The sequence below is a fragment of the Equus caballus genome, chromosome 27, assembly GCF_041296265.1.
Source record: "Equus caballus isolate H_3958 breed thoroughbred chromosome 27, TB-T2T, whole genome shotgun sequence".
NCBI classification, from domain to species: Eukaryota; Metazoa; Chordata; class Mammalia; order Perissodactyla; family Equidae; genus Equus; species Equus caballus.
Genome location: NC_091710.1, coordinates 35,594,036 through 35,612,965, shown reverse-complemented (window position 1 = coordinate 35,612,965; position 18,930 = coordinate 35,594,036). Strand labels below are relative to the sequence as shown.

General features: G+C 35.3%; 1 protein-coding gene across 1 annotated transcript in view; it reads left to right on the top strand.

Moving 5' to 3' along the window:
- The window catches only part of SGCZ (sarcoglycan zeta), a 1,066,277-nt gene that overhangs the window by 600,446 nt on the left and 446,901 nt on the right, over nt 1-18,930 (top strand). The window contains exon 2 of the mRNA XM_005606355.4: nt 18,329-18,523. Coding sequence (XP_005606412.2) covers nt 18,329-18,523 — 195 coding nt within the window. The remainder of the gene's footprint in view (nt 1-18,328; nt 18,524-18,930) is intronic.

Here is an 18,930-nt window from a genome sequence, read left to right as displayed (position 1 = left end):
AAAAGAAGTGTAGATTTTCAACAATAAAAAGTAATTAGTGATAAATTCACAAATGGGATATTATTTAGTAAGGATTATATTTTGCATATCTGACTTGTATTTAGAGAGACAAAGTCTTAATGAAATTTCTAGGCCCTTATAAAGCAGAATTTTTCTTTTATGGGCTGATGAATCCAAATTTTATTCACCTTTATTCATGAATCTTTTTGAGGCAATTCACTGAAATTAGAAGTCATCTACTTTTTCATTCATTGCTGCATTTACTAAAATGGACCTCATTGTGTCTCCTAGAATTCATCAACCATTTTAACACTTATCCATATTAACTCTAATGAAATTGTATTCACTTTTTCTAAGTCTCCTCAACTACTTTTGAGTGGAAGAATAATATATAATCTCTGTTGCATTGATGTTCTAGAATAATTCTGTTTTACAATTTAGTCACATGGTTAGAGAAAATGTGATGCTCCATGGTAACAAAGATCCAAACCTGGGGGGTCACTGGCAAAGGGGTGTGGCAGAGGAGAGTCTGTGCCCTGGAGCTGGCTGGTCTGCTGATACCTGGTGGGCACTGGAATGCCCCTGAACCTTCCTGGGGTGGGCAGCAGAGGTCCAGGTGTACACTGGGGAAAGGTACTCACAGGTGGTGGCTAGGCTGACCTTGACACCTGGTTGAGTCATCTGGTAACCATAAAATGAGTTTTATTTATCAGCAGTCCTTTGCTGTCTCTCTTTCCATCACCAAATCTGCATGTATATTTCCAAAATGTATATTGCTCCCTGCCCAATCCCATTAAATTGAACAAAATAGATTACAGTGTTCAAGATGGAGTATGGGTAAGGAAAGGTGTACAAGCATTGTGAAAGTCTGTCATAATTTCCCGGTCCCCTTATGGACTTCATGGTTTGCTTTATTGTAGGGTGTATCGAGGTCATTCTGCTGAAAATAGACACAAAAAAGAAAAAATTATTGACTCATAGAAACAAAGTAGAAAATTGGTTGTCAAGGGTTGAAGGTGGGGTAAATAAGGAGAGGTTGGTAAAAGGATCCAAACTTTCCGCTGTAAGATGAATAAGATCTGAGAATCTAATGTCAAACATGGTGACTATAGTTCATAACACTGTTTCGTATAAGTGAAATTTTCTAGGAGAGTAAAACTTACCCCCTATTTCCCCCCAAAATGATATATATGTGAGATGATGGATGTGTTAATTAAATAGATGGGGAAAGTCCTTTCACAATGTATATGTATATCAAATCACCACAATCAGCACGCTAAATATCCTACAATTTTCTGTCAACTATACCTCAATAAAGCTGAAATTTTTTAAAAAATCATGCTCTTTCATTTACTTCCTCATTTATTCAGTGAATATTTAATAAATACTTACATGAGTCAGGTGTAGTTCAGCCCTGGAATTGAATAAATGAATGAAATATCATTAATCAGTAAAACAATGCCTGTCTGACCACTAGGGGCAGTTAGAATTTTACCCAATTCTTAAAACTGAGATGAAATTATGTATGTATTACTTTAATGTGAGGAGATAGGAAGGTTAAATGTTGAATATCCTTCCAATTTATTATTGAGAATGGTATGTTTCTTTTACTTCTTTCTTAATGTAATGTACATAAATAATTAGCTGTGGCATTGGCTTGATAGTGTTGAAGATAAGTAAGTTCAGGTAAAAATTGAAATATACATGATATTTTTATATGAGAGCAGAAAAATAGTGGTAAGCTATTTTTAGTAAATTTATCTATTTTTATTGAGGGGCTACCAAGTCCATATAGTGTAATAGGCTTATTTGTTCAATTACAGACTATTTCTCAAATGCCCTTAACAGGCTTTAGTACTAATTTAGTAATCTAGCCCTAATTTAAATACCTCTTTCGGCAATTGGAAATCTTAATCAAAAAATAAATGTACTATTTCGATTTGAAACTTTATATTTTTAAGCAGTACTTAAGATTTTCAATTCAGTAAATCTTGAGTATGTTAATTCTTATTACTTAATTTCATGGAGTGCTTTTTTGGTGATGACTCTTTAAATGAACATTCTCATGGGCAATCTAATGAGCATGAATGATTCATCATTTTTCATCTCCCTCATCTCTTCTTACATCGCAGGGAATTGCAACACTCTTATTTGTATCACTAAACTCAAATTTAGGGAACAATGAATTATGTGTCGAGCAGCCACCACATTCTTGGTGTGTGCTCTGCTCGTATTTAGAACACAAAACTTCTTCCACTGAAGTTGGGTTCTATCCAAAGAAATTGCACTGATCTGTCTCTATTGCTCCCTAATCTGTTAAATAAAAAAGATTGTGAAGAACAGGTGCGAGAAAGCGTACCTATGGCTTTGAGCCAATGTCTTCAGGTCATTGTTTCCTGCTGGAATCCATCCCAGCGACATAAAATAAGTTCTTAGGAGAATTTAATTCAAGTTTAATTTTGCCATTTTTCTTATGTGTAGATGAGTATTAAATGTTCTATTCCTAAAAATTACCTTAGCTGCCTTATCCTTAACTCTTACCTCTACTACATGTTTCCTCACTCAATGACACAGCTCCCTTGGTATGTAGTGCCTGGTTCTCCCTCTTTTTCTAGGCTTTATTACAAATTTCAGTTTTCTCTTCCCTTTAAAAGGCTCAGCTCAGGATATCCTTTCTTCATGGAGCAATGATAGACAAATTTGATCTTTCACTGTTTTTTCTCTCATCCTGTTTTTCACTGTATATTTGTCTATATATTTTCAATTTACGGTTATACGTGGTTTAAAACAAATTGTAGGCAGATTTTCATTACTCTTGTTTTACAAGAAAGGTGCCTAAAGCACAAATTTGAAGTCCAAGTTCACACACAGAGGAGGAAGCTAATAACTGTCCTGAGATAGGTTTATATGCTTCTTTCACAGGCTTTTATATTTTTACTGATTTTGCACGTGAGCATAACTTCTGTGTGTGTATGTATACATGTATATGTAAATGCTGAAAGAGTACTGTTGGTTTTTGTCATTTAATATTGCATTTTTGTGATCTATGAATTTTAATACATGTAGATCTAGTTCAATTCATTTTCATTGCTCTGTGTTATTCCACTCTGTAAATATACAAATTATATATTTACATTTCTCTATTATTGAAAATTTATGATTTTTTTTCAAAATTTTAGTATTACAAAACATCCTTTGAACGTGTTTAATTCTTTATACATTCTGGGATTTCTGTAGTGAATATAGGGAAATTCTGGGATATAGGGCATGCACATTTTCAGCTTAAAAGATATTTTTTTAATTGTTTTCCAAAGTGATTTGCCAATTCATACTCCCACTAGCAGTTTTTGCGAATTCCTCTCTCACCATATTTTTCCCAAAACTTGGTTTTCTTGATAACTTTAAATTAACCATACATGTGGTCTAGTTCTGGAATTTCTATGATATTCCAGTGGTCTATTTTCCTACCCCTGAATCATCCCCATCATGACTGAATATAGCTTTATAATAAATCTTTATATCTAATAAAATAAATGGTGTTCTTACTCTGAAATATTTTTATTCTTTACTCTTCACTCATCAAGATGAATTTATTTCCATTTTGTAGCAGAAAATAAATTCACTGTAGTTCAAAATTAGAAAAAAAGAGGCCTGCCCTGTTGCATAGGGGTTAAGCTTGTGTGCTCCGCTTCGGCGGCCCTAGGTTCTTGGGTTCAGATCTCAGGCGTGGACCTGGCACCACTCGTCAAGCCATGATGTGGAGGCATCCCACAGAAAATAGAGGAAGATTGGCACAGATGTTAGTTGAGGAACAACCTTCCTCACCAAAAAAAAAGAAAAATAATTCAGTTCACCAATTAGGATACAATCACATGCTGAGAAAACAAAGTTATTTTCTATACATATAACTGCAAAGCATCCAGTCTTATTTTTAGATAATCTTATCGATTTTCATGTTTTTGTTATGTTGCTTCCCAAGAAGTTATTTTCATATTTTTCAATGCTGCTCATGTTTCTTCAAATACGCTTTACAACTTTGCATTGCTGTTCTCTTGGACTGATGCTGTAGGACATGCAGCTCCCTGGAGCTTCAAGAAGTAAGCACCTCTCTAGTCCTCCCTATAGTGTGAGCATGGATCCTCTGTGTACATTTCCTTATAGGCATCCAGTGCCTACTCAATTCCTACAGTTCAAGGGAACTCACATTTGCAGAGTTGATCCATCTAATTTACAGAAAGCCCAGTGAGAAAACTCTTCCTTTTCTTACTTATGGTATTTTCCAAACATTGGTCACTTTCTACAAGCTTCATAATTTGTCTGCATATTCATGTACCACATATGCTACGTGTTGAACACTAGTCTTCACATTGACTCACTACCTCTACTTAAATAAAACTGTTTTTAAAGGAAATTTTAGACTGATACAGTAACTTGGAAAGCAGTCTCCCCTGCAAAAAGACAGCAGGAAAGATACGGCCGGTTTCACCTGCTGCTGTAAGGTAACAGCAAGATAAACACAATGAAAACAAAACAAAGTTATTACATCTCAATTAGAGAGATGCTGTTTACCTGAAAAGCTTTCTAGCAGCTCTTTTTTTTGAGGAGTGGCTAAAAATTAGTAATGTGCTTACCAGCATTAAAAAGACTTTCTACACGACGTGCTAAGAAAGCTTGGAAGCGAATATGAAAGAGATTAGATTTCGCTTTATGTGAATCAAAGATGTTTAATATCATGTTTGTCCACTATTGGAAATGATTACATGTACCACTTAAAACAATCTTCCCATGACCAGTGGTACAAATCTCACACTAGTAGAAGCACAGATCACATTCATTTGACTCTGTGTACGTGGATACTAGAGATAGCGTAGTGTAGATTTAAATATATTTAAAGTGCTTTGCATGTGCTAGGTGTTTAGTAAATATTTCCTGGGGAAATAGTGTGGTATAGGTAAGGAAACAAAAACATCAACAGAACTCCCATATCAATCTAAGACTTGAATTCAAAAACCAATTTTCTACTCATTTCTGGGACTTCGAGTATGTTAATTTTTTGCAGTAGCAGATTGTTAATCACAAAAATGGGACTTGTGATACTCAACTTTCATACAGTGGCGCTGAGGAATAAAGGAAATAACCTATGTGAAGGGCGAGCTCAGTGCTTGGCCCATGGGCAGTGTAGGGTCTGACTGAAAAAGTGAGTTCAGGGGTGAGCAGGTCCCTCTTACAGCTCTTGCCCCTGCTAGTTCTTGCCCCTACTAGCTCTTGGAGAAAATTACCTCCCTGAGCCCCATTTTCCTTATCTTATAAAAAGGATGATAGCTTCCCTCTGGGTTGTGGTTAGGATTAAACGAGGTGACACTTGTTGGGCATTTGTATCTGGTGCATGATAATCTCCATGCAATTGTTTGCTGTTGTTATTATTATTAATTCCCTTTCTTCCTCTTGAATGAAGGGCCATTCAGCACTAAAATGTGCAGTTTTTTTTTAACTGAAAGGAATTCATTTTTATTTTGTTATAGAAAGTAATTTGCGTGGGTATGAATAAAAATAAATTACTTCATTTTGCTTCATTTTCATATTAAATAGAAACATTTAGCCTTTTAGTTTAGGCACATAACCAAACATGAGCTGAGCATAAACATATCTAGTAGGGAGGACTAAAGGGTTAAAACAAAATTCTGCGGTTGGCACTAGAACATGCATTGATGTAATGTCACCTTAATTCTGTATCATGGAAATAATCTAATGAATAAGCACTTTATAATTCATCATTAAATATTCATGTTTCAAGTAAATTTTAATATGTGGATTTTCACTCATTCAAATAAGATGCTTAAAAGTTTTTTAAACAATTAGGCGATTTTTATTATTGTTTCTTTACCTATTCATTTCAACTTACCTTTTCTAAGGTACTATGTATAATAATTAAGTAATTAAATCAATCAATCTATCAATCAATGAAGGATCACATTGGCTATTAATATTTTCAGGTATTCTTAGTGTGAGCAACTGACATGCTCTTAAACACTTGTTTTATATTCATCTAGTCAAACTCCCTATCTGTGCTGTTTCTTGATTGTAAGATAGGTACTTTTAAACAAGTTAAATGCAATTTACAAAGGTCACCAATTTATAATATGGGCAAGACCTTTTCAGATCATCATGTAGAAGCCTAAGCTCAGTATTGTGGCCTGGAATACAGCTCTCCAGATCTCTGGAGAAAATGCTCTTTTAAAAAATAATTTCTGGGGGCCAGCCTGGTGGCATAGTGGTCATGTTCATGCACTCCACTTTGGTGGCCTGGAGTTCCAGGGTTCGGATCCTGGGTGGGAACTTACACACTGCTAGTCACCCACACTGTGGCGGTGCCCCACATACAAAATAGAAGAAGATTGGCACAGATGTTAGCTCACTGACAATTGTCTTCAAGCAAAAATAGGAAGATTGGCAACAGATGTTAGCTCAGGGCCAATCTCCCTCACCAAAAAATAATAATAATAATTTTGTAAAATGCAATCAGAAAACAACTTATACTTTGGGAGAATCTGGAATCGAGTCTTTATGCAAGCTTTGGAGAAAGTGCTTTGGTCACCACACAGAGGAGGCACAGGGATGGTCATATGGGGGCACGACAGTGAGCTCTGTGCAGCCAGCTGGTTTTCTGTCCCATGGATGGGTGTCCAGAGTGTAGGGGAGGAAAAATAATTTTTTACCTACGCTCTGAGTTCTTGGCTGAAGCTCCTGTAATAAAGGACAGATTAATAAGAGAAAAACAAACAAGTTTATTAAGATGTATACCTTATACATTCAAGGGAGATAACCAAGGAAAAATGAGTAACCCACAGAGGTAGCTTAGAATTCAGGCTTAATGACCATCTTAATAGGGAAAGGGGAGGGGAGATGCAGGCCTCTTAGGGGAGAGTAAATGCTTTTTAGGAAAGATGAATGGGCTCTTAGGAGAATAGGTGAGATGTATGATAGTTTGTGACAGAGTTTGTCTGGCTATGATGTGACTCCTAGTCTCCCTCCTCTCCTGTGACAAGAGTCAGTCCTCCCTGGTTGATGACACTCCTGGGGAGGGGATCTATGACAATTGAGTTCCTTGTGGAGGATCTACCTGTAGGCAGATAAGGAGAGGTCAAAGAAAGCTTCTCTCTGCATTTGCTGGTTTCCAAATGCTTCCAGCTCCAAGTAATCAATATGCTGAAGTGGCATATTTTGGGGTGGCATAGCCCACTACCCTTCAGTAGAAACAGTAATTTCTTGCTTGGTTATAGCAAAATCAGTACATTAAATAATCTTTTAAACCACTTTCTTTTATACTTGTGAACATAATGATCAATCTCACTGTGTGAAGGGAGTATTTAAATAAGCTTCTTTTCCTTAATCTTTGTAAAATTGTTTTGTTTCCATAGAAGGAAACATTTTTCCATCACTTCTTTTCATTTCTATTGATTTCAACTATGTTAACCAACTGAAAGAGTTTTTCAATTTCAAATTACTAAGTAAAAATAAAACACAACTCTGTAACAATTCATGAAAACAGCGAAGAGGCAGATAGGGGTTCAAAGTGTGTTCTATAAGATAGCCTCTTATGTTATTCACATTATGTTTTATTTCATTTTTTATCTACAAAAAACTTGATGTTTAGTTAGATTTCCAAATTCCGTAGCTATGTATTTTTTAGCACTTTATTCCCTGATTTAATTTTTTAAAAAATCAGAGAAGCAAAATTTCAATTTTCTTCAGAAATTCTAAATATTATATAATTTTTTATAGGAAATATATTAACTGATATATGGTGGAGTAAAAGCTCTGAGATATTTTAGATAATTTGTTATACATTATCTCATTTAATCTTTACATAAATTTCTAAGTTAAGTGAACTTACTCTCAATTTTCAGAGAAGGAAATGACTCACAAGAAATAAATACATGCTTAGGGTGACATAACGGATGTAGTAGGAACAATATTGAAATTTAAAACTTTGTGAATTCCATCCTCTGACCTTGTTGAAAGACATGCACCTCAGAAATGAAAAAGGAATGACAAATTTATTCAATCAGATCTTTGTGAACACCTGGTGAATGCGTTACAATATCATTGGACAAATAGAGACTACAAAATATTTGTTTATTCAGTAAGTGTTCTGAGCACCTACCTCTTCAACTTGAGAGAGTTACAGCCGTAAACAACCAAAGGCCCTGTCCTCATATGGCTTCTATTGTAGTGGAAGTGACAGAAAATAAACAGAAGAATATTTAATTTAACGTTAGGCAGAGGTAAGTGCTATGAAGAAAAATGAATAAGGGAGAGAGAAATAATGATGGATAGAGGTGTGCTATACAGTTGTGGAATGTTTGCCTGCAAAAAATGATATTTGAGTAGAAAATAGTCTTTCCAGCGCCCTGTGGAACCCTGACTCACTTCTCTGACCTCACTTCAACATTCAATCTCTCTGCTCCTGCCCTGCTAGACCCAGAAATGACAGTCAAGTTCTTTCCCCTCTGCCTGAAATGCTCTTCCCCCTAGGGATGCATAGGTCCCCCCATCATGTCCTCGTGGGCATCACTTGACTCTTGGTTTCCCAGTGAGGCTTTAAAAGGCTACCCTGTCTAAATGGCAACACAGGTTTTCATCGTCCTCTGTCCTTGCATTACATAGCTCCTTATTACTGTCCCAATTACTACATATTTTATTCATTTTTCTTCTTCATTGTCTGAGTCCAAAATGACAGCATAAACTCTGTGAAGGCTGGAAATTCCGTATATTGTCTTCACTGCTGCATTTCTAGCTTCTAGAAAGACGCCTTGTAAATAGAAAGTGCTAAACTAACTTTTGTTTACTATATGAATAAACATGATGATATTTATGCTTTGGGACTACGTTTCGTGAGACTAAGTAATAGAAGCAAGAAATAAGGCAGAAGTTGGAAACCTTTAAAATAATCTTGCTCTGATAAATCCTGAAAGAGAATGCTGGCAATGAGGACTCATACGAACAGATATATGTGAAAAATATGAGAAATAAAGATGGAGCTTTTTGTCCCCCAAAAAGAGACATAGGACTTAAATGTCAATAATATTCTTAGATTTTTAGCTACAAGGACTTAAAATATTGTGCCGCTAACAATAGAATCAGGGACATGTCTAAATACTTCAGTGAAATACTTCAATTTTATATATTATATCTACTGCAATTCAGAAGTTTTCTAATTTAGAGCACTACAGATTGGGAACAGGGGCTTACGTTTGAAGTTAGAATTAGAGATATGTTTTTGAAGATCATTATTTCAAAAAGCCCTACTACCAGTCCTGAGATATCATCTGCTCCAATAAAGGACATGAAACAGCTACAGCTTTTATAATTCACAAATGAAAAATATAATGTCTACGATTGTGTGATATTCTTTTGAATCAAATATGATTCCATTCACTCTCACCATACTCTCTAAACACATTTCCAATTGCTGGAATTATATACTTTCTACATATATTTATCCATTTGTACAGTCAACAAACAGTTGTTGAATTATTTGATGAAGCCTATGAATGTAACGGTAATGTACTAAATGGCACGCTACAATTCCCACGGTGCCCTCTTTTTTGAGTTACAATAAAATTCAATTCAATTTCAGCTGAATCAACAAAATAAATCCACCAGCAAAATACCTAGCATGGAAGATCCATTCAATAAAACTGGGTATTAATCTCTATTTATCATTTATGGCATACCAACCTCTGTGTTTTGTGCTAAGGTAACTAGAAAAGAATTCTAAGCAAATGAGTTTATAATATTATCATGATTGTAAAGGAAGAAAAATAATTTTCCCTCTATGCTTCTGAGTTCTTGGCCGAGAATCCTATAACAAAAGACAGTTAACAAGAGAAAAACAAAAAGTAGTTTATTAACATGTATACTTCACATATTCAAGGGAGATAACCAGGGAAGATGAGTAACCCAAAGAGGTGGCTTAGAATTCAGGCTTAAATACCATCTTAATAAGGAAAGGGGAAGGGAGGGGTAGGTCTCTTAGGGGAGAGTAAATTATTTTTAGGAAAGATGAATGGGCCCTTAGAAGAATAGATGAGATGTATGACAGTTTGTGACAGAGTTTGTCTGGGTGTGGTGCCAACTTCTAGTCTCTCTCTTTGGACAAGAGTCAGTCCTCCTTGGTTGATGAAATTTCCAAGGAGATGATCTATGACGATTGAGTTCGTTTGGGAAGATCTGTCTTTAGGCAGATAAAGGAAACTTAGAGAAAACCTCTCCCCGCGTTTGCTGTTTTTCAAGTGCCTACAGCTCAAAATAATCAGTGTGCAAACTGGCATGTTTTCAAGTGGCATATTCTGCTACTCTTCATAAGCTAAGACAAGAAACAACCATCAAACAAGTGAAAAGAAAAGAAAAAAGAGTACAACATATACATCCTGTAAAAGGCTCTTCAGCTAACAAGAACACCCGGTTAATCTTATTTAGTTTCTTAACACCAGCTCTGAAAAGAGGCTGATTTGTAGCATGTAAAACAGACAGAGAAAGTGTCAACAGTCCTCTTCTCTTTTCAAAAGGCGGGCTATACTCATGATTGAGTTGTGCCTGACCAAGGTTAGTATGAGTAATGATGGATGAAGCATTCATCTCTTCTCCTGGCCCATGATTTCCTGTTTGGTCCCTAGTAAGATCCAACAGCAGGAGAGTCAAAGGATCGGGGCCAGGGCTCAGTGAGTCATCTCTCAGCACTGATGGAGGTATATTCCCACACTGGCCCCACTTCATGACAACTATTCAGACCTCTTTTTATGTCCCTCCTTCATGCCATTGGATGCTGAACTGGTCTGCATTTTGTGTCTGCCTCTAACTTGTTACATCAAAATGGGCCTTATCTTTCTTTCCTCCCTTTTAAAAACCTAAACAATTCAAGAGAGTTGAAGTGTAATTATGGACCCACTTGCTTTGTCTTCAAACCAGGTAGTCAACATTTAGTTATGCTAGGAATAAGGACTTTACAAGGTCATCTTTGTTTGATTCATTTAAAGCAGAACATTCTAAATTAAAACATATTCTTTATAAATCTCCTCTTTTCCTCATCTCCAAAAATGAGATAAGCCAAAACAGAACACATTTCTTAAGAGTTCATTACACATTAGAAAATTTTACATCAAAACAAATTTGATTAGGGGCTGGCCCAGTGGCCGAGTGGTTAAGTTCGCACGCTCTGCTGCAGGTGGCTCAGTGTTTCGTTGGTTCGAATCCTGGGCGCGGACATGGCACTGCTCATCAGACCACGCTGAGGCAGCGTCCCACATGCCACAACTAGAAGGACCCACAACAAAGAATATACAACTATGTACTGGGGGGCTTTGGGGAGAAAAAGGAAAAAAATAAAATCTTAATTTAAAAAAACCAAATTTGATTAGACCATAAATAGTTTAAATTAAGCTGGTAAAATGTAACTAAGGTTGTGCAGTGGGAAAACATGACTTTCAATAGAGTATTTAGAACTTTATTTGCAGGATTTTCGTAACCTGTGGTGCTTTCCACTTAATCGTCAAGGCTGTAGAAGCCACGCTCTATCATCCTTGTTTGCATTAAGTTTTTCTACTTGCTGGTAGAATAGGAGCCAATAATCTTTACTCTTTCTCTGAGTCTCCTTACTATTGTTCTTAAACATATTTTCCTGTTGAACTGTATTGCTTTAATAACTGTGGGCTTTCCACTCGCCCAGGTAAGCTCTCCAGCTGTGTTTCTGGCAAATTTGTTTTACCTTAAAGTTTTCTCCTTTTTCTCCTGCTGGGCAAGCGTAGCAGTGCCTGCTAACGGGCTTCTCATGCTGAAATCTTCATGTAAATGGTGCTCAGGACTGTCTGTGTTGGTTTATCTCTTGATGTTATAAACCTCTGAGTGGGCAAAGCACTTCTTAGCCTCCTTCAAAAGTGCTTTAATCGTTAAGTTTTTCTATTAACATCACATGAGAGAATCTAAGAAATGAGTTACTTCAATGTTGGGAACCTAAAGCTAAGTCCGTGCCTAAACAAAAACCCAAACCTTGGTTGAGTTTTCATTGAATTAAATACTGAAGAAGTCTTTCCTATATAAAAGTGCTTAATTTTAGAGTGCATGAAATATGTAAAATAAGCAAAGAATGACTATGGGGTCACTGAAAAATCGCTTTTGAAATGTCCACGTTTTAATAAAACTTTTATTCATCTGGAAATGTGTTTCCCTTTTAATGCCAATTCAGTATTTTTTGGTGGTGGTTGTTTTTCCTTTGGACTTGTCTAGAATCCTCTCCTATTTCCTACCTCAAGAGGCAGCTCTTTTGACTGAGATCTTTCGTCATTCTTTAAGTTCACTTGCTAGGCTGCTTCTTTTCCGGGCTGTAAAACCTGACTACAGCATTTTCCATAAACCAGTTGGAAAAAAAATCCATTCCAAATGGACATTTTTCTTAAATAGCAAATTTTAACTGCCATCATTTTGGAATGTGCCTTTGAGAATGAAGTATCATAGATAGGGAGAGGTTTAAATTGCCATGGTAAGTGGACTTTACTGTATCGTTTTCAGTCTCTCTCAGCATTAGTAGCTGTTTAGAGACTCATTTTCTAGGAGCAGAAAACAAAATGCCTTTCTGTGGTGTAAGGTTCACACCATACAACTTGGACACTTCAAGCATTTTGTTTTCAAAATGATATTTCAATTGTGTTTTTAAAATTAATTCCAACAGCACTTACGTTGGGGATCACTAGCTAAGAAGTGGAAGATAAATTTTTAAAATGAGTATTTTAGCCATTTAAAATGAAAAGGTCACTTCAGCATCTTGCTTTTCTACTGCCATATTGTTCTTACAGAAGTCAATGTAATATTCCTTTGAGGGCTGAGGGAACTGGGGCAGAGAAAGGCTAAGTGACGTGTCCTAGGATGAGAGGAATAGAATGGCCAGGCTGGGATTGCCGCTTGGCACACAAATCTGAGACAGCATTTAGTCTATTCCGGTCCATTCCTTGTCTGAACAAACAACAGACGATTGTAGCGTTAAATCTAACATGATCAACACTTAACGAACAGCGACACAATTGATTTACCACTTCTTCTAGAATAGAGCTATTCCCACTGAGGAGGTTAAGGGTTTTGGGAATAGAGATTCAGTTTTTTATGGTCACAAGGGTGTTGCCTTTTGCTACTTGCATGTATGTGCCAAGTCCTAGCTTCATAATCAGAAATTAAAAGCAGTTTCCCAAATTATCTATCTTACTCTCCAGGAGACACAGTCTTCTCTTTCATATTCGTATTTCCCATAACACGGAACACAGGGAACAGGTCTGAGCAGAAATTAAATGCTTGATTTATATTTTAATTTTAAGGAATCAAATTAGTGAGTGAGATAAACAAATAATTTGCTACTTCCTTCCAGTCCTTGTGCTTACATCTCTGCATTATATCCTGTGTTTATGTGAGTAGTATCATAAAATTGTTAAATGTGATATTTAAAAAACAATTATACCATTTATATCACTTCCAATACAACATTGGATTCTCTTTACAGCTTTGTCTTCATATTTGCAATTTTGTGGTAAAATCTGGACTGGAGGTAATAGGTTCTAAAACTTGCACTTGAACTAACTTTCTAATGTCCTCAAGCTTTGTACGAAGTTCTAGAGTCCTTTTTCTATTCTTGGTAAAACTCAGATTTCAAAAACTACGTTCCGCAACTCACTTCCAAACTTTCTAGGTCTTACTGCCATTTTTCAATGGTTCAAACCCCCTCCCTCTTAGAGCCATGAGAATAGAAACACGTGGCAACAATTGGTCATCTTTTCAGGTAGTATTTCTACCTTACAAAACATCATACAGGTCATTCATTAATAGCTTTTATTTTTACCTTTAATTTAGTCAACAACAATTTAAAACAATTATCTTATGCATTGTAATCTCCCTAAACCTCTTCTTTCCTTCCTCTATTCTCACAAATATTAGCAGAGCTGAATTTTCTTTAGCCTTTCCTGTCTATCCAGAAAGATGCCGCATCTAACTATATTGACATGTGCTCTCTTTTCTCCATTCTCAATTTTAGAAAATAAATAATAAGACCTCATTGAAGGAGGGAAAAGATTATCAGGGTCAGAAAAGACAAGATGGCACTTATACATGCTAGCGTTCTAGGTCTCATACATTGAAATCCAAATAAAGTAGGTTTGTGGTAATGGAGCCTCTGAAGAAGTGTGCTGGAGGAGGCGAGTCTTGGTGCTACATGTCCCCAAGCCTGGCAGCTCCAAACTTAAACCAAAGTGCAGCTACTTTCGGGTTTGCATATGCTAATGTGAGTCATAATACCAGTGCATAAAACCAAGAACTATTCTCATTGGATTGTGATAATTAGAATGTGTTGTCCCCACTTTGTGGGGCCCAGCTGCCTGGTTGATCTTGTGTCATTGTGGCTAGCTCCTTGATCACCACCTCACTGAGAATGTGTAACTCATCTCTGGATCCCAGCTTTGTCACCTCAACTATTGACCCCATGTTAAGTGTCCTCATTTCTTTCATTCTCCATCTTCCGTCTTTCATATAGACTTGCACTCACCCCTGATTCAATACTCCAACACTAGATCCATACTCTCATCTGAAATTCCATTTCTCTGCTCTTCTTGACCTCACAATAAATTGTCTGTACTCACTTTCTCCATTTCCTCATTTCTCATTTTCTATTTAGCCCACTTTAATTAGAGTGTCAAATGCTCAAAGATCTCTTTTAACTCTATAGAAGATTCTCATCGTTTAAGTTTCATCTCAGATGTCACTTCCTTTGCAAGGCATCCTCTTTCTGCCACTTTTAAAGTGACCCCCTATTATATTGCAATGCCTAGTATCTTCATAGTGTCTGTCACTATTTAATATTATATTGCTTATACAATGTGTCTATCATGTTATTGTATTTATCATGTTCAGAGTATGTTACTATTTGATACATTTTTCTATTTCTTAATTGTGTTTTCCCCAAATATGTGAAATTCATGGCTGCAGCAATCTTGAGCTCTACCTGCACTTTATTTTTCACTAAATACATATTTTATCAAATAAAGATTCACTTCTGCCTAGAGTCTCAGTAACTATGCCCCACTCTGACTATTTATATGAAAACATGTAAATAATGGATGCTACCTAGATTGGAATAGTTGGTACTTTCCCTTGGCCTTATTATTTTGTACCATTATCCCCTTCTGTGAGGCAAGGGAGTAATAACAGATGGTCTCTGATACTCTAGTTAATTTCTCTCCCATTCTCTCTAGCTCAGTAGACTTCACCAGTATTCACCAGAGCTAGATTATGAGTGATGAACCGTGTTTAGGTCATTCCAGATTAATTCATTCTCTTCCAGTCTTGATATGCTGGGTTATTAAATTTACTGAACAGAATAACTCTTTCTGAAAACCAGATTTTCCATCCTTTTGGAGAAAAATGTTGAAAACTTCACAATTTCTAATTCTACTTGTCCATGCATCTTTTTTTTAACCTTATTACATCTTGCTGGAAATTTTATTCACGTTATTTCAAAAGTATGTTTCTTCGTAAAAGAAGTATAAAGTCCAAATTTAAACCAGTCCTTCCCTGAATTACAGAGGCATACAAATAAATGCATTTACCTTAACGCGAATGCTGAAAACCATCTTGATCTAAGAAGGCTGAAGATTTCTTTGATATTAACTAAGAAAACCTGGGTTTTAGACCTTATTTCTTTCTAATGAATGGTCTGTAGACATGAAATATGGTATGACAGAATTGCAAAACTAAGATGAAGAAGGTCCCAATTACTTTAAGGAGACAGCGCGAGTGTACACAAGCTTGAAAAACAAAAGAATTGCAAAGAAATGATTTTGATGATGTTGAATTTATATTGTGGAGGAAGGTAGAGAGGACTAAGTCAGAGAGACATCCCAGTAGACTGACGTTTTCTCTCAGGAAATCCTGATCATTTCTCTCTCTTTCAGGAAATCTCCTTAGGTGTTCTGAGAAAATAAATCTCTCTCCAAGCGTACATTTATTTGATAGATTCCTTCAGAATGACAATAAGTGCTTAGTGAAACAGTTTTCTATTTTATTTATAAAATTCTCATAATGCCAGGAGAACCCAGATATTTCCAAACATTTTTAATACATGGAAACAGATCAACATTTAGCATTTTAGGCAAAAGTTGTAGAAGTTTCAAATTTATGATCCATTTGCTTAATCCCTTAGAGTTGTATGTTGCTCTTCTCTGCTGGTGCTACTATGTCCTGTAACACCTGTGAAAAGATCTTGAAAAACACTCAGATCTGTGAGTTTTAAGAAAATAGGAACATTTTAAAGAAAATTCTAACCTTGTTGTCTTTTTGAAGCTTGGATATTCTAAAGCATCTTGTGATGAAGAAAGTATATAGTAATAATGTTAAACTCATTTTTATTTAAGAAAACACTTGAATTTCTTAAGCTGATAAACATAGCTTTAATTAAATAATTTTTTTTCATATTTTCTTGACAACCTTTTTTCTTGGTCTTTTGTTATCTGATTTGTTCTTCAAAATTGTTGGAGACATTTGATTATTTACTGATTATTTTGATTTTCCAGAAAGAAAAAAATTAAATCTTCTTGCTGAAAGATCATTTGTATTGTGCTTTGTAATTTGTATTTGTTTTGTTTCAGAGACTTATTCTCATTTCTTTTCTAAGGCACATTGATCTCCCCTCCATGTTTAAATAGAATTAGCAGAAATAGAATATTCTAGGGAAACTGTTTGCTTTAATATGAGATTAAAGGCAAAGCATGCTGGGAATAGTCAGAGGATTTGACTGGTGACTTTCAGAGACCAGCTCTACAAGGGACTGTGTCCTACTCACCTGTTAGCATATTCAGGCTTCTGCACTCCCTGCGCTCCCTCCGCATCCATGTTCTTCCTCCTCTCAGGCTCTTCCATGTTCTTGCCTTCAATTGTGATGGTCCCTAAAATTCCTTTCATCCTCTTCTTACATATATTTTCTACTTTGTAATCATAACCACAGTCAGAACCATAAAATCTCCACCAAAATCCTTAGGCAAAGTAAATTCCCGTGGCACCTGTTATAATACTTATGTCACACAGCAGTTAATAGGTTACACATCTCTCTTCCAAATTGCTATCTAATTAAGGATTAAAGCATTATGGAGAGTTCCAAGATAATATTAAATATTAACTTATGTAGTAATAATGATAATAAATAAAGAGGTATATCTTTATATTGTGAAAGAATTTGCTCATATCATCTATTATTATTAGCACTTGTAATTTATTTAAAATTATGACAACTTATACAACTATTTTTATTATATAAAGCATAATATGTTTTAATCATAAAAAATTGAAAACATAATATTTAACAGTGCATTAATACAATTTAAAGTTGTAGCTCTAAAATTTAAAAAGTGGGAAAAAGCCAAATGAGAACTTTTTTTTTGCATTTCTCAATGTATAGTTCAACATTTTTTTTAGAGTAGGATTAGGTCAATGAACTCCATAACTTAATACTTTTATATTGCATATTTCATATTACCTATATTTTATATTACTTAGGTAATTTAAATTCTTTATTAATGTTTTTATTTTGGTATTTATTCAACATTATTTCTGTTCTGCTGACAGATTTATGCTTATATCATTATATTATAAGATAGTATAGTCTATTGTTGTGCTTATTTAAAAATCAATTTTTTTCTGATAACCCATTGAAATACAACTAAAATAACCAACAAACTTCTAAATTAATGCTTTAATTAAATATCTACATTTATATAATTCTAAATAAAAGTGTATTTTCTTTTCATAAGTTCCTGCAAATGCAATGAAATTTTACAAAAACATATATGCTCAGCAACTTACATCCTGCCTTTTTAGATAAAGGCACAGAAAAACCTTGTGATACAGTTGGTCTCTGTCTACCCACAAGGCCAGGTAAAGCCTGTTCCAAGAGTGGCTTGCATGTGTGCACAGTCGTTGGGTTGCAGGTATCCAGAAGTAGAGCTGATAGTCTTCAATAGACCCGTGAGAGGAACTGTTAGGATGGGGCAAATCTGACGGAAAAAATCTGCATCTTATAGATACAACAATCAGTTAAATAGCTCGAAAAAGTAACATTGATGACCATGATTAGAGAAGTTTTGTAACCTTTTAAACAAATTAACTAATAATTAATTTTAATTGCACGGCAACAATTATTTGAGCACTCACTACCCATTAGTCTTAGGTATGTTATGTCTTTCGACTAAAAAAAGATTAGTTTTATTTTTAAATACTTCTTTTCTTTTTTTTTTTTTTCCAGATGACACGAGAACAATACATACTAGCAACACAACAGAATAACCTGCCAAGGGCTGAAAATGCACAACTGTACCCAGTGGGCATTTATGGATGGCGAAAGAGGTGCTTATACTTCTTTGTCCTTCTGCTGTTGGTTACCATGATAGTTAACTTAGCCATGACAATATGGATATTGAAAGTTATGAATTTCACTGTGGTAAGTACGGCCATGATTTTACATCCATTGCTTTTGGTTCAAAGATGAGACAGCTCTGTTATTTTTATTTTGTTAATTGAAAGTTATTAATCTCAATCTTAAGTACGTGTCTTTAAATTCCAAAGACTGTCATATATTATTTTAAGATTCTATTCAATATGTTTATCCATGACACACATATGATATTACTATCAATTAAGTGTGGGAAATTTAGAGCATGAGACAGCATACCACGTTGATTGATTAGAATGTTAGAAGACTTTAAGCCACCAAGCACGAATTATTGCTTGCCAGCCCTGGGATTCTAAGAAATGAATCAGTTTTTAGAGACGGCATTTCACATTAAAATTAATATTATAAATCAGAAGTACCTTTGAATTACTTTGTATAGAGTATTCACATTTATA